Source organism: Eutrigla gurnardus (assembly GCF_963514095.1).
Source record: "Eutrigla gurnardus genome assembly, chromosome: 19".
NCBI lineage: Eukaryota > Metazoa > Chordata > Actinopteri > Perciformes > Triglidae > Eutrigla > Eutrigla gurnardus.
Window position 1 is genome coordinate 456,012 of NC_139930.1, and position 15,212 is coordinate 471,223.

The 15,212-nt window shown below is 42.1% G+C and overlaps 1 protein-coding gene across 1 annotated transcript in view; it reads right to left on the bottom strand.

The window, feature by feature from the left end:
* mvb12ba (multivesicular body subunit 12Ba) overlaps positions 1-14,935 on the bottom strand; it is a 41,873-nt gene extending 26,938 nt beyond the window's left edge. The window contains exons 1-5 of the mRNA XM_084034449.1: positions 14,712-14,935; positions 12,210-12,332; positions 1,788-1,895; positions 1,537-1,633; positions 1,167-1,296 (exon numbers count right to left, since the gene is read on the bottom strand). Coding sequence (XP_083890575.1) covers positions 1,167-1,296; positions 1,537-1,633; positions 1,788-1,895; positions 12,210-12,320 — 446 coding nt within the window. The 5' untranslated portion in view covers positions 12,321-12,332; positions 14,712-14,935. The remainder of the gene's footprint in view (positions 1-1,166; positions 1,297-1,536; positions 1,634-1,787; positions 1,896-12,209; positions 12,333-14,711) is intronic.
* Positions 14,936-15,212: the final 277 nt, after the last annotated feature.

Sequence of the window (15,212 nt, forward strand, 5' to 3'; positions counted from 1 at the left end):
TAGCTATTAATGTGATGCTCATCATCATCAAGCCATATTTTTCCGGCCCCTCATTTCGGATCATTTTCATCAACAAACCCTCATTCAAAACTAATTGAATAGCCCTGCTTTAGATGATCTTCTATGGACTTGTGAAGTGTATAACCAAAAAGTATTCTCCCATCATCATTAGGGGTGGGAATCTCTTGGCACCTCACGATTCGATTCAATTCCAATTCAGAGGTCAACGATTATCGATTCTAAACCGATTATCGATTCATCTCGATTTTTGATGCACATTTCCATGCGTGATTAAAAAAATAGTTTGCAAATCACTTCCTACTTTTGTGTGTTGATCATTAAAGAAAAACAGATGAATTTCTTTCTCTAATTTTTTATTACAGAAAAAAGATTATAATCAATGCGGATTGCATTTCAACACATCACAGTATAGCGTTCTGTGGTCTCTGGGCGCCGTGGGATAGTATCTTACGTTTCATACAGAGACTAACACACTTGGAGTAAAACCATAGACTGTCTGTGGAACAAGGTCGCTGCCGTATTTATCCCGAGACAACGTTATGTTCAGTATCTACCGTATTAGCCTAGCTTAGCTCTGAGCGAGCCGAACGCCAAAACAAGCATTTTTAAAGTTATTTTCGTATCGTCTTAACGGACAAACTTAAACCATGACTTCGGACTTTTCACTAATGGTCGTTACTTCGGCATCCTCTTTATCCGTAAATTGTAATTAAATCACAGCATGTTTTTTGATAGCGACCGCTGCTGTGAATACAGGTCTATGAGACTCACCGATCCCCCTCTTGGTAAAGGTAGAGACTCGGACAGGACGCTGTTAGTTCCCCAGGTGTGTCTGGGACTTCACAACCATGTACAAAGCAGTAGTGTTCATTTCGGCCATGAATGATGAAACATTATCGGTGTAAATGCAGCAGGTGCCGGTCGGATTTCTCTCTCAGATGTGTCTCTGTTATGCGCAATGCCACAGACTGTCCGGGCGCTGCATTTATGAGTTCCGCTTTTTGCGTTCCAAACAATACGGAATAAAAAGAATCGATTTTTGACCATTGTGAATCGATTCAGAATCGTCCACGTCCAAATCGCGATTAATCGAAAAATCGATTTTTCACCCACCCCTAATCATCATCATCTCCCATCCTGCTCACCCTATGAAGGTGTACTGAGGGGGGGCCTGCTTGGAGCGTCCCAGGATGCGGATGTCACAGATGGCTGCCTCTGTGGAGTCCCGAGGAATAAACTTGATGCAGAGTCGCCTCTTCCTGAAGGCCTGCTCCTCTGTGGGACACAAAGACAGAGACAGAGTGTTACCCCACTGCAAACAGTCTGCTCATTAAAGTGGTAACAGACAAGTGTTTTGCTTTAACTTGTCATTATGAAGTCAATGTTGATAGCACAATGTAATACTAATTCCAGAGTGGTTCTCTGAAGATTATCACAGCAGTTCTTAAGGCTCATCTGTCAGTGTTACCATACAGTGATGTTGTCAGTGCTTATCCACTTGACTCGATAACCTACGAGTGTCAACGGTCTCCTGGATCGGGATGAAACCCACTGGCAGAGTGTCCTTGATATCAATCAGCTTCATGTCCACAAGAACGTTGCCTAAATGGCTCTATAGAAGAAGACAAAGTAGAAGGAAGAATGATGATGGAGCAAGGAGTGAATCTAACCAGCTCAAAGTTTTCACCAAATGATTAATTCAAATGCTACATGCATGACATAAGATGGTAACGTGCATAGCTAGTTGATGAGACGAGTGGACTTACATTTTCTTTGGAGAATGCCCTCGTGAAGCAGAGGTAGCGGGTCACCTTGGATTTGAAAAGGCCATCTTTCCACAAGTCAGCATCCAGGCCGTCTGTTGTTGTAGAAACCTCGAGACAAAAAAGTCAATGGAGCAGAGGTGTCAAAAGACATTCTATGGTCAACTAGAAAAAAAAAAAAAAAAAAAAAAAAGCAAACAAAAAGCACTTCTATGTTCTTACCTATAGCCCTTTGATCATACCACTGTTGTACTTCAGGTATACTTGCTGAACAGTTACTACTTTACTCAGACGAGGACCTAACACTTGTTTCTATTTTTTCCCTCTTACTTTATCGGCAATGATACCTTGTGGTTTCTTTCTTTTGACAAATGTACTTATTGTAAGTCGCTTTGGACAAAAGCATCTGCTGAATGCCCTAAATCTAAATGTAAGTCCAGATACTTCAAAAAGACTGGGAAAAGTAGAAGTACTGATTCAACGTCTTTAAGTAAAAATGACAAGTACAGGCTCTGAAATGTACTCAAAGTAAAAAGTATCCCTATGAAGGACATTTCTACTGGCTGTTTTTACAAGGCTAACTGAATTCCTGTCATATTAATAAGAAATAATATTATCTAATTCCCCTCAAATGCATTTAAACTTATGTAATGAGCCTGTGGAAAGTACAGACTTGTTTTAAAATGTAGGGAGTAAAAGTAAAAAGTTGTCACAAAAATAAATACTCAAGTATAATACTGACACCTGAACAAGTACAGTAACTTAAGTATTTGTACATTGTTACTTCCCACCTCTGCAAAGGAGGAAGGGTTATCAAACTGAGACAGTATCTGGATATCATCGAATTTGCTTAACCAAACATCTTTTTCATCAACCTCATTCTCCATGAAGTTTACTGGTGATGTAATGTAGACTGCACCGGACTCCATCGGGAAAAAAAGCCTTATGCTTGATTGCTTGTCTGCAAATGGTCATCAAAGTACAAAATTAACATATTAATTAAAAGTGGTGCGTGGTGGATCTTATTTATTCCAATGTGAAGACTGGCTCATGTGGATTGAAAAGGAGACTGATGATAAATATTTGGAAAATCTACTGATAAATAAATGAAACAGTTCAATTGTTCAATTTGAGAACAGAATTTGATGGGTAGGTAGGTGATGGAATGAAAGTTTAAAGGGATAGTTCAGAATTTTGGACATGAGACCTATTTTTCAAGTGAGCCGGTGTGTTCGAGACGTCTAGAGACGTTTTCAAGACATTTCATTCAGTTCTTCTAGTTGCCGAGTTCGCTTATGCTATGGCTAGCGCAAGTCAATGGTTCTTAGCTAGACAAGCATTAAAAACAGTCTTGCCCACTCCACAGTGCACCCGAGGCAAATCCATTAAAACACTAGACTGTCGATGTACATATGTGTGTTGATAGAATAATATTTGAAACAAAACTAACCTTGCATCGCATGAATCATCCATTTTTTGAGGAACTAGTTTCTCAGCAGCAGCGGAACTTTACTTTGCTCCGTCGGACTCAAAACTCTAAGACGCGCCGCCCGAAATACTGCCCGTAAATAGGCAATCGAACCGGGCCAAACTGTCTGCACTTATACCCCCAAGGCTGTCTGAAAAGCCCTCGGAGCTCACTCAAACACCGGGCAGCCCACGGCCACGCAAAGCCACAATTATGCACCGTGAACCTGGTCCGTCCGGAGAACCATAAACCCTCGGACGCGTTGCGGGGATTCCCTCCGGTAAATAGACACATGAACACCGCCGAATATTCGGGCCTCGTGCCCTCAGAGCTGGGTGAAAAGCCCGTGGTCCTCACTCAAACACCGGGCAGCCCACTACCACACGAATCCACACATGCAGACTTTCCGTCGGACTTAAAACTCTAAGACGCGCCGCTCGCAATCCAGCCGGTAAACACGCGGCTCAAAACCGCGAGAGAGAGAAAAGCGCAGTCACGGTGAGCGGGCGTCATAGTCTGGAAGTAGGAGAATGCCTGGTACTCAAAGAAAACTCAACCTTGTTGCGAAATCCACTAAATCAGCTGAGGTTCGATCGCCCCAGAGCAGCCAAGCTAACCAAGTGAATCAAGCTAACATGGCGGATGATACGGCGCCACTTTTGAGCCAAGTTGACGCTGACAGCTTGGTGGAAAGAATAACCACTGAAGTGCTCAAAGGCGTGGAAGCTTCTTTTGACAAGAAGATCGACCTGGTTTTGAAGAAACTCGAGGCCTGCTCGTCTAAAATCGCCACACTGGATACCCGGATTACAGAAGCGGAAGGCCGCATCTCAAACTCTGAGGATGCCACAGCAATCCACATTACTAAGCTGTCTGAAGTCAAGAGCAAGCTGGAAGCGGCCCTGGATAAGATCGATGATTTGGAAAACAGGAGCCGGCGGTGCAATCTACATATCATTGGGCTTCCTGAAGGCAGCGAAGGCACTCACCCCGTCGCTTTCTTCAAGACTTGGTTGCCAGAGCTACTGAAGGTGAGCTTCAAGGGGGGGGGGTCGGTCAAACTTGATCGTTGTCATCGCGCCCTCGCTTGCCGTCCCTTACCCGGACAGCGGCCCCGGGCTGTTATCGTAAGGCTCCACAACTTCCAAGAAAAAGTTCGGATTATGCAGGCGGCAAGGAAAATGCAGTCCCTGGTCTACAACGGCGCTCCAATTATGATATTTGAGGATTTCTCCGCAGCTGTTGTACGGAAACGGCAGGAATTTTACCCGGTGAAACCACAGCTGAAGGAGAGAGGGATCGTTTTCGCCATGCTTTACCCAGCCATGCTCAGGATTAAACACAACGGGCAGGAGAAAACCTTCAAACATCCTAACGAGGTGACTGCCTTTTTGGATCGAGAGTTGCAGTGCGGAGGATCTTCCTCCATGATCCCTGCTGACTGAGTGTTTCCCCTCATTTCATACATCGTACGCCACCGTGGACATCTACTGAACTTTACTGAATCCGTCAGGATTGACTGATTGAGTGGGTGAGCATAAAACTGTATAATGTAGCACAGAGACTGGTATCTCCTTTGTTTGTTTTTGTTTCTCCTCCTGTTGTTGATGGGAGATTTGCCATGTTGTTTTATGTGCTATATGGTCTCTGTAGCTACATAGCCTGTAGGTTATGCAACTTCTTTTTTGTTGTTGTTTGAAAACACATTGATGGTTGCTCACACGCTCGCTGTTGACTTTGATTATTATTATATATATATTTTTTATATATATATATATATATTATTTTTTTATTAGAGATGCGGGCGAGAGGTTGAGATTTGTTGCAAAATTTAAAGAGTGAAAGGAGTTTAATAGCTGGTCCAGCATCTTCCTCTTTTTGAGTAGGGAAGTTAGCTCACACCCCTGATGGTTGTAACAGACCAAAGTCTGACCCCAATGTCTACCTATTATCTTTGCCTGTTGTTCCTTATACATAGTTATGTCTTAAATGTTAGCAAAGCAGTGTTTTCGATTTCTTTTTATGTTATGTGTTTCAGTCTAACTTCAGGGAGCTCTAGTTGTTCTCAGTATTCTTATCCACAAGCAGCCAGGATAGTCTTCTTAATGCAAAATGGCCAGTGACAGACCCGTACTAAAAGTGTGCAGTTGGAATGTGGGGGGCATACACAATCCAATTAAGCGGAAAAAGATTTTAAGCTTTTTAAAAAAGGAACATGTTCATGTAGCCCTCTTACAAGAAACACATCTTTCCGTTAGTGAGCATTCGAAGCTGAGGCGTGACTGGGTCGGACAGGTGTTTAGCTCATCCTTCACCAGCAAGAGTAGAGGTGTTGCTATTCTGATAAATAAACATCTACCATTGTCCGACGTCCAAACTATTTCTGACAAATCTGGTAGATATGTAATGTTACAGGGCCGCCTCCAGGGCCAGCTGGTGTCATTTCTGAATATTTACTTTCCCCCTGTACAATCTAACGATTTCGTCTCACACGTTTTTTCTTTGTTTGCTGATTGGATTGGTGAAAATACAGTCATAGCTGGAGATTTTAACTGCTATTTCTCCTCAGTGACGGATAAATCGCCTTCAGTACAAACTCCAATGTCTAGAAGAGCTAGGGCTGTGTTAGATACCTGCGGTGAACTTGATCTAGTGGATACCTGGCGTGTCTTACATCTTAATGACAAGGCATTTACATTTTATTCTGGTGTACACAAAACATGCATTAGGATTGACTTTGTTCTCACCCCTAAACTCTCATTAAGTAATGTTAAGAGCTGCACTATTGGAGATATCATTATATCAGACCACGCACCCATCTATATAACCTTAAATAACGTGAATCCTATGTGTCAGAGCCGGCCTTGGAGATACAGCACCTTTTTGAAACATGACCCCAATTTTGATAAATATCTGAAAGTGCAATTGGATTACTTTTTTGACGCGAATAAGACTCCTGATGTCTCCCCTGGGCTGCTATGGGATACCATGAAAGCTTATGTCCACGGGCTTATTATATCTTACTCCGCTAGGCTTAAAAAGAACAGTAGAACGGAGCAGAGAAAACTAGAGATGGAACTGCACGAACTTCAGACTAGATACAACTTATCTCCATCAGATGAACTTAGAAATGATATACAAGTGGTTAAGGTGGCTTTAGAGAGTTTACTCACAAAGAAGGCTGAAAAATCTATGTTTTTTATGAGGCAAAGGATGTATGAGTTTGCTAACAAACCAAATCGATATCTGGCCAATCTCCTTCGAAATAGGGCCACGGCCCAGAATATTTCATATATCAGAGACTCAACTGGCATACATAGCTATGACAATAGAGTAATCAACGACACTTTTAAAACATTCTATGAGCAGCTATATACATCACAGTTCAATCCACTCTCAAAGCAAGATATGTCTGATTTTTTCACAAAGGTGGATTTACCAAAGATTACAGATGAACAGAGAGATGATTTGTGTAAACCAATAACTCTGAGTGAAATTAAGAATTGTATCCAGCTCCTCCCGAATAACAAAGCCCCAGGCCCCGATGGATTTAATGCAGAATTTTATAAAAAGTTTAACTCCATTCTAACTAATCCTCTGCTTGAAATGTTGCAATCCTCTTTTGCGGCTGGAGCCCTTCCTCCATCTTTAATGGAGGCTAATATTTCACTGATACTAAAAAAGGGGAAACCGTCGGAAGAGTGCTCTTCATACAGGCCTATATCTGTTCTAAATTTAGACTCGAAGCTTCTTGCTAAGATCCTGGCCTCACGTTTGGAAAAGGTTCTTCCCACTGTCATTGCTGGTGACCAGACTGGTTTCATACGTGGACGGTATTCTTCACATAATGTGAGACGCCTACTGAATATTATTCAGCATTCCTCCTTGTACAACGCAGAAGCTCTGGTCATTTCTCTTGATGCAGAGAAAGCCTTTGACAGGCTGGAATGGCTCTACCTATTCTTCACACTCAAAAAATTCGGCCTAGGGGAAGTATTTATTAAATGGATTCAGATCTTGTATACATCCCCCCTCTCAGCTGTAATCACAAATGGGCTCAGGTCTAGTAATTTTAATATTGAACGGGGTACTAGACAGGGCTGCCCCTTGAGCCCACTGTTATTTGCACTGGCTATGGAGCCCTTAGCTGCTACCATTAGACAGGACACTAGTATCAGTGGAATCTTTTTGAATAATCATCAGCATAAAATTTTGCTGTATGCTGATGATGTTTTGATTTTTTTAAACTCCCCTGCACATTCTATTCCTAAATTGACATCGCTAATTAATAACTATGGCTCTTTTTCTGGTTATAAGATACATTTTTCTAAAAGTGAAGCTATGCCTCTTTGCTGTTCACAAACATTAGTTCCAAACATCTCACAACCTTTTCGCTGGTCTCCAGCAGGATTTGTATATCTAGGTATAAAAGTCTCGCCATGTTTAAAAGATTTATATAAATTAAATGTTGCCCCTCTCCTACAAACTATAAAACAGGACCTTGATAGATGGTGTGGCCTGCCCTTGTCTCTTCTGGGTCGTATCCACTTGATCAAAATGAACATTCTTCCACGTCTCTCATATGTCTTTCAGATGCTACCAGTTATTGTGTCAAAGAAAGTTTTTGCACAATTAAATAGTGCTATTATATCATTTATCTGGCGCAAAAAGAGGCCCAGGTTAAGATACAGCTTTCTCTCTCTACCCATTAAAAATGGTGGCTTAGCGGCACCTTCATTTCCATTTTACTTGTGGGCTGCACAGTTCAGGTTTCTTTTGAAATGGTTCATGGATGGCCCGGACTCGGCCTGGCTCAGTTGTGAATCAGCTTCTTTAGGTAGGATCCCCTTGCGAAATTTATTATATATCTCTCCTGGCAGAGCTGCAGTACTTGTAAAAGACAATGTGCTTTTAAAGAATATGTTGAATGTTTGGCGTAAGGTCAGGAAATTGGAAGGGTACATTAATTGCTTCTCTTTGTTAACTCCTATTCATGAAAACCCCGACTTTCAACCTGGACTTCAGGCTGGCCTCGCTGACTGGAGGCATAAAGGTATTAAAGTTGTTGGGGACATGATTCAGGGAGGCTCAATCCTCACATTCCAACAAGTGAAAAACAAATATGGTGTCACCAATAATGATTTCATTAAATATCTACAAGTTAAAAATTTTATTCGGTGTAATTTGAAAGACTTCTCTGGAGGACTGGCTAGTTCTCCTACAGAATCCTTATTGGTAAATAATACGCAAATTAAATCTTTCACTAAGAAGATTTATAAGATCCTCTGTAATCTTAATGTGGATAATTCTGGTAAAGTAAGAGCCAGAATGGAATCTGAGCTGGGTGCAATAGAGTCCGAGGACTGGGATGACCTGTGCGGCCAGCCCTCCAAAGTTCTGGTGTCTAACTCAGCCTGGGAGAGGCAATTCAAGATTCTACATAGGCTCTATATCACTCCTGAAGCCAGACATAGAATGAATCCATCTCTGTCAGAGCTGTGTACTAAATGTCAATCTGCTGTTGGATAATTTATTCATTGTCTGTGGAGCTGTCCTCATGTCCACCAGTTTTGGATTATAATTCTGCAACAGTTTAATGTCATTTTCAAGCGACACCTACATCTGGGTGCAACGACTTGCTTGTTGGGACTAAAGGATGAAATACCTGCTGGCTTTCGTGACAGAGACCTTTTGCACATTTTGCTGCACTGTGCCCGGAAATGTATCATGACCTTATGGATCACCGATAGAGCCGATAGAGTGACAAGCATCATCCCATTTGAAGCTTTCTCTTCAGCACTGAAGGGTAAACCCTTTTTATTTTATGGGACCTGGGATCCATTTCTGGACTACATGGGTGCCACTGCATCTCGTAGGATGAGGTCAGGGCTTATAAACATGGCCTGGAAAAAGGGCGTAGGGCTATAGTCCGATATGTCGAACTGCTGTAGGGGTTATGCTGTCCTCCTTGGTCTCCCTGAAGTGTGATTGTTACTATTATTTTTGTCTTTTACCCTTTTTGTCTTTACTTTTCATTCTTTCTTATTTCTGTGTCAGGTTTTATTGTCTGTAGTTTATGTACTTTGGTAGTGTTGCTGTTTTTGTGTGGTCTGTGGCAGACCTGCTTTGCAAAAGAAAAAGGTTCAATAAAAATATGGTTAACTCTCGGCACTTGTGCCCCCAAGACTGTCTGAAAAGCCCTTGGAGCTCACTCAAACACTGGGCAGCTCACGGCCGCGCGAAGCCACAATTTCACACCGCGAAGCCGGACCTCTGCTCCGTCCATAGACCCTTAAACCCTCGGACGCGTTGCGGGGAATCCCTCCGGTAAATAGACACAAAAACCGAACTCTCGGCCCTTATGCCCCCAGACCTGGGTGAAAAGCCCTTGGACCGCAGACCAACACCGGGCAGCGGGCGGCTCCGCGAATCCACACTCTCCGTCGGACTCAAAACTCGAACCGGGACGAATTGTCGGGACTCATGCCCTCAGACCTGGGTGAAAAGCGCTTGGACCTCACGCAAACACCGGGCAGCCCACAGCCACGCAAACCCACAATTACGCACCGCGAACCCGGACCTCTGCTCCGTCCGTAGACCAGTAAACCCTCGGACGCGTTGCGGGGGATTCCCTCCTGGCACCACCAGTCTCCGTTTGTTCGGTCCCGGTTCTCAGCTCCAGCGGGGGCTATCTCGGTCTCCACAGACGCTCATTCACGTTCTGCCCTTTGAGCACCCCTTTGCGCAATTCTTCCTCTGTATATTCAGGCTCGTACAGGTACGGTTGGGTTTGGGTGGAAAAAAACTCCTCATCAGAGTCTTCAAAAGTTTCAGTATATTCTCCAAAAGTGTCCATTTCTGTGGGATTGAAGAAACTAGCACTGCAGGCTACTCTGCGTCTGTAGCAATGACAGCAGGTAAACAAACTATTATAGAACCGGTAACCGGCTAGCCATAGCATAAGCGAACTCGGCAACTAGAAGAACTGAATGAAATTTCTTGAAAACGTCTCCAGACATCTCGAACACACTGGCTCACTTGGAAAATAGGTCTTATGTCCAAAATTCTGAACTATCCCTTTAATGAATTTCTTTTGCCATGATAACAATGAATCACACCTCTTGTCATTAACAATGACAGATTGTTTACAATATGAGCTTCAAGAAAGGGTATTGTTGCATTATACACCATTTTAAATATAGAAGAGAAATTACCTGAAACATAGTTGGTCTACTAATTTGTTAGTAATAAGCAATAAGCAATAAATCACTTTATCGCATGATAACTTTTAATGAGCTCGATAACTTTGCCAGCCGCGATAATTTCCATTCTTCCGTTTTCCTCGTGTCTCTCTATCAAAGAGACTGGATTACAAGAAGTTTCACTCCGGTGCATCGGTTTCGACTGACCCCTCTCGCTTCCTTAGCATAATGAACCCTCTTCACGTGTCGGCCGCTTGGTCTGTGTGGGGAGGCGGACCCCTGGTGTTACACCGAGTGCAGAATGAGATCCCTGTGAGCGCCATGGACATATTAAAAGAAGGTGAGTGCCTGTGAGTTAGAGCAAGTTAGAGAAAACGCTAGTTGAGGTTTGGAGGTATAAAAACCAAGATGGCATTGGTTTCAAAGCCGAACGCAACATCTGCCACGTGGGAGCAAGTCGGGTTCAAACCGAATGACCGGTGAACAACTTAACCTGAGCGAGCCGGTGTGCCGCATTTGGTGTAAAACAGTTAGCAACTAAACATGCATCTCCACCTCTCGGTTGTGTGTGTGTTTTTATTTCAATTTTATGTATTGTTTTTGGTTGTGTTCGGTTTTTATTCAAGTGTATTTTTTGTTAAAATGGACAGAGTCCATTTAATTTATTGTTTTTGGTTGTTTTGTTTATTTACTTGGGATATTTAAAATGTCTTCCGGTTCTAGTGTTAAATATTCTTTAGAAATTAACGTTTATTGTTCTTTGAAAGGGTGTAGTTGCATTATTATGCCATTTTCATTGTATCAGTTGAAACAGCAATATTATCACTTATCGCAATCATTTCTGGGACAATTAATCGCCCAGCAAAATGTGTTATGGTGACAGGCCTACATTCACACATACAGAAAGCATTGTTGCATTATTGGTATCAAATTCAAGGTACAGGAATCTGTATCAAAAATGTGAGACCCGGTCCTAACTCTGGGTTACGGTTTGGGATAGGGATGCACTGATACCGATTTTTGTTGCGGGCGTATCATTACTTTTTTCCACCCTGTCATATGGAGACGGAAAGGGGTGACAGAATGTTACGCATCTGAGACGACAACGGAGGTCGTCACAGAGCGTAACAGAGGCGAGATGGCCTCATTGTGAACGGAGCAAGCCGGGAGCCAGAAAAGTTGTGATGTTTTGAAAACGTGTTACCAGGGCAACCCGCTGCCGGAGCATTTATCAAGCTGAGAACGTTAATTCGAAGAAGACAAAAAGTCGGCCATAGAGCAAAGATGCTTCAAGTGCGATCAGAGCATATTTTTGACTCTCCTTTCCCCAATTTCACCAGAATCTTCTGTGTAAAAAGGCCTACTCTTTCCTTACGTGCACTGGAGCTGCTGACTTCATTCTCACCATCATGCTTTCTCTCTCAAAGTAATTATAAGAACTGTTATGGCATTATTAAGTACTCATATCGGTACTCTGTATCGACAAGTACCCAAATGTAAGTACTTGTACTCCGTCTGAAAAAAGTGGTATCGGGGCATCCCTAGTTTGGGAGTCATGGGTAGATGGTTTGATTCAGCAATCACTGACTCTTGTTCAATTGGTAGTCCTGAAGTACACTGAAATGTGCATTTTATTTCGTTGTGGTTTCAATGATGACAAATTCAAAATGTGCTGGCCTATTTAAATCAAATTGGATGATTATTTTGCATTTTTGCTGTTCAGCTGTCTGTCATGTGTTGTGTTCAGTGGCTTACAACATCATATCCAGTGGGTGCCCTGTTCCTGGAGGCTACTACTCCGACTCCAGTGATTGGGTCCATGGGCATCTCTGGCAAAGCTTCAGAAAGGTCCCGAACCTCAGGCATCTTTGTAGCGTTCTGCAACAAAAAGCACCATGACAGATTAACTTCTTGGAAAGTGCTTCAAAGAAAGGAAAAGAAAAGTGCTGCATCAACGTCAGTTTACATCAAATTCAGTAATCTTAAACAACTGTTCTATGCTCAAGCATAGATATCAGGTGGGTCATTCCGTGTCATTTCATCAAATGCCTTCCACCTGACCATCTCAGAATGTCCTGAAAAAATTCTATCTATCTAAATTCTAAGTATATCTGTTACTAATAGCCTCCAGACATGGAATATCAGGGGTGTAGCTCAATGATAACCTAGTATGGTAGGTACTTAAAATGTGGCTTGTTGAAATAAAGTAGTACATTTGAAGAGTGGCTGAGCTCCCATTTTTGCAGATAAAAGACTTCTATCACTTCTGCCTCGATCTCTGGTGTTAGCTTAAACATTCTACAAAATATGGTCTCTCTTAGATGATTAGTTTCACAGATATTAAGGCTCAAAAATGGAAGTAAACACATCTGTGCCCAACTTCAGAGTCATATTCCAAAAAAACTGCCAACAAGTATCAGGTCCAAACTTACTTTTTTTGAAAGATCATAGTCTTGTTAAAATCATATTAAAAAAATCAGGAGGGTGTTTTGCCTCATTTTGTTGCAGTGATTTTTTAAAATCCTGATTTTGGTGGGGGTGTTGTGGCCGGTTTTGGTATTGCATGTCCTAACAGCCTACTAGTAAACATCACAGGAGGGCAATTCAATTGTGTTTGTTACCATTTACCAAAGACCGTGACTAAATGCAAGTGATAAATTTAGCCTTACGAAAACATTAAAATGTAGCACAGTTGTAGTTACAAACTGTTATTCAATATCAAACTTTGGAGACTTTTCTACTGTAATGTAAAATCTTTATGCTCAAATTAAGATTATTATTTGATTTGGTTGTGTAATTTATATACTTAAAGTATGACAAAATGTACAGCCTTCAATATTATGCTATGTTTGTTCATGGTTTAAGACATTAAAAGCTGCTTTCAGCATGTTCAACTCACATCCAAGGACTTATTGCCTCTGTAATTGTAATGTAATTGTAATTGTCCCTAGTGTGGGATTTACATACAGAGCAAAAACCCTGTTGAAGCTGCCTGGACAACAGAGGCCTCCTGCACAACATCTCCTTGACTACTATTCATCTGTTTAGCGCTTTGGCACAAAGAGAGAACATAACTCAACAAAAGACTGCCTGCCACAATATTGTCTGTCTCGAGTTAAAAAACAGAAACGAGAGAAAAGAAACCGAGAGAAAAACATTAGCGTGGCACCACTAAAAATATTACAGAATATACACAATCACTGTTGTGATTTGCAGGTTACTTAGTTACATTTAACATGTTTGGTCTGATCTACATTCATAATGTGGAAGAAATTACCAAATGAACTTTGTTTGTATAGTTGGAAGCATTCACGGAAAACAACACTCAATGTATAAATCGGTTTGTCCTCTCTGATGTGCTGATGCATGTATTTAAATGAAACTGCTTGTTTGTTGTGTGTAATGTTGGTTTGACAGATATAATCGTACAGAGAACACTAACCCCACTTAGTAATCCGTTTCGGGTGTGGCAATCAAAGGGCACATTGCTGTATTTTACATACATAATTAAAGTTATTGAAAATGCTGCCTTTACGTGTTGAAGCTACTACTATACGGGTGCTGCTTCAATACAAATTATTGCACACAAGCAGCATGATTTTTTGTTTTCTAATATGTAAAAAAAATAAAAAATAAAAAAACAAGCATTGCGTTGTGCATTAACTAGCTACAGGCCTTTACAGAATTCCACATAACGCCCTGGCCCTGATCCTGTCCTATCAAGGCACGTCAAGCATCTGTTAAAAAGAAAAACATCAATAACTGCGCCCATATATCAAATGAATCTGCTTGCATGTTCACCTCAAGGCACGCATTGGCTCTGTGGTTATAACAGAAAGTAGATAACAAACCCAACTAATAACTAAAATAACGCATAAAATAACGTCGTGGAACATTACGGCGCCTGTCACTCTTGTTCTCTTTATACGGGACGAGGTAGCTTATCTATGCGACACAGCCAACAAGCTAGTCAGCTAGTGTTAGCATGCTAACGATGCAGACCTAAGTGGTAACCAAACAACAGCTGCGACAAACGAGTAGCTAAAGCTGTCAGGCGTTACGGTTGGCTAGGGTGTTCCTGGCCAAGCCAAACGCTATCCGCCAGGCGATTAAGCAATCCCACATAGATGTCCAAACTCCCTGTAGTAACATTGTCCCAGCGTTTAGGACAAAAGCAGCCTTGCCTGCTATGGTGTCGCTGACACCAAATCTGCAGTGGCTGCTAATGTTAGCTAACTAGCTCCGTAGCCCACTTACCCAGCGAGGTTAATAGTTGAATTCGACCGGTCTCCGTGTATTTTCTTCGGCGTTATCTTCTCTCACACCTTTTCACAGCTTCGTGGAGACTTGCATTTCTACGAAATTGCTGTAATCAACGAACCAAAGATAATTCTAAGCTGCATGCTATATATTTGCATGGTGGTTCTCCAGCTAGCGGTTTCGGGAGGGTGCCATCGGTGGAGCTGTTGGAGGGGGGGACTGAGAAGTGAGAACTGGGGGAGTGATGACTGAGCCGAGTGGAGGAGCCTTTCCTCCACTACCGCCCCGGTGCTTACGTGTTGAAATGTAAACAATAACACTTGCTAATGGTGCAGCTGCTGTTTGGACTCTTTCTCTTGGATTCTCGTGGAAAGTAGCCTGTGGGATTGCAGTGTACCAAACATAAACATCATGCAAACATGTTTTTAGGTCTACAAGGCAAAGACGTCCTCACCCAAACACACTGTTGCAATTCGTTTCTTGTCATTATTAATTTGG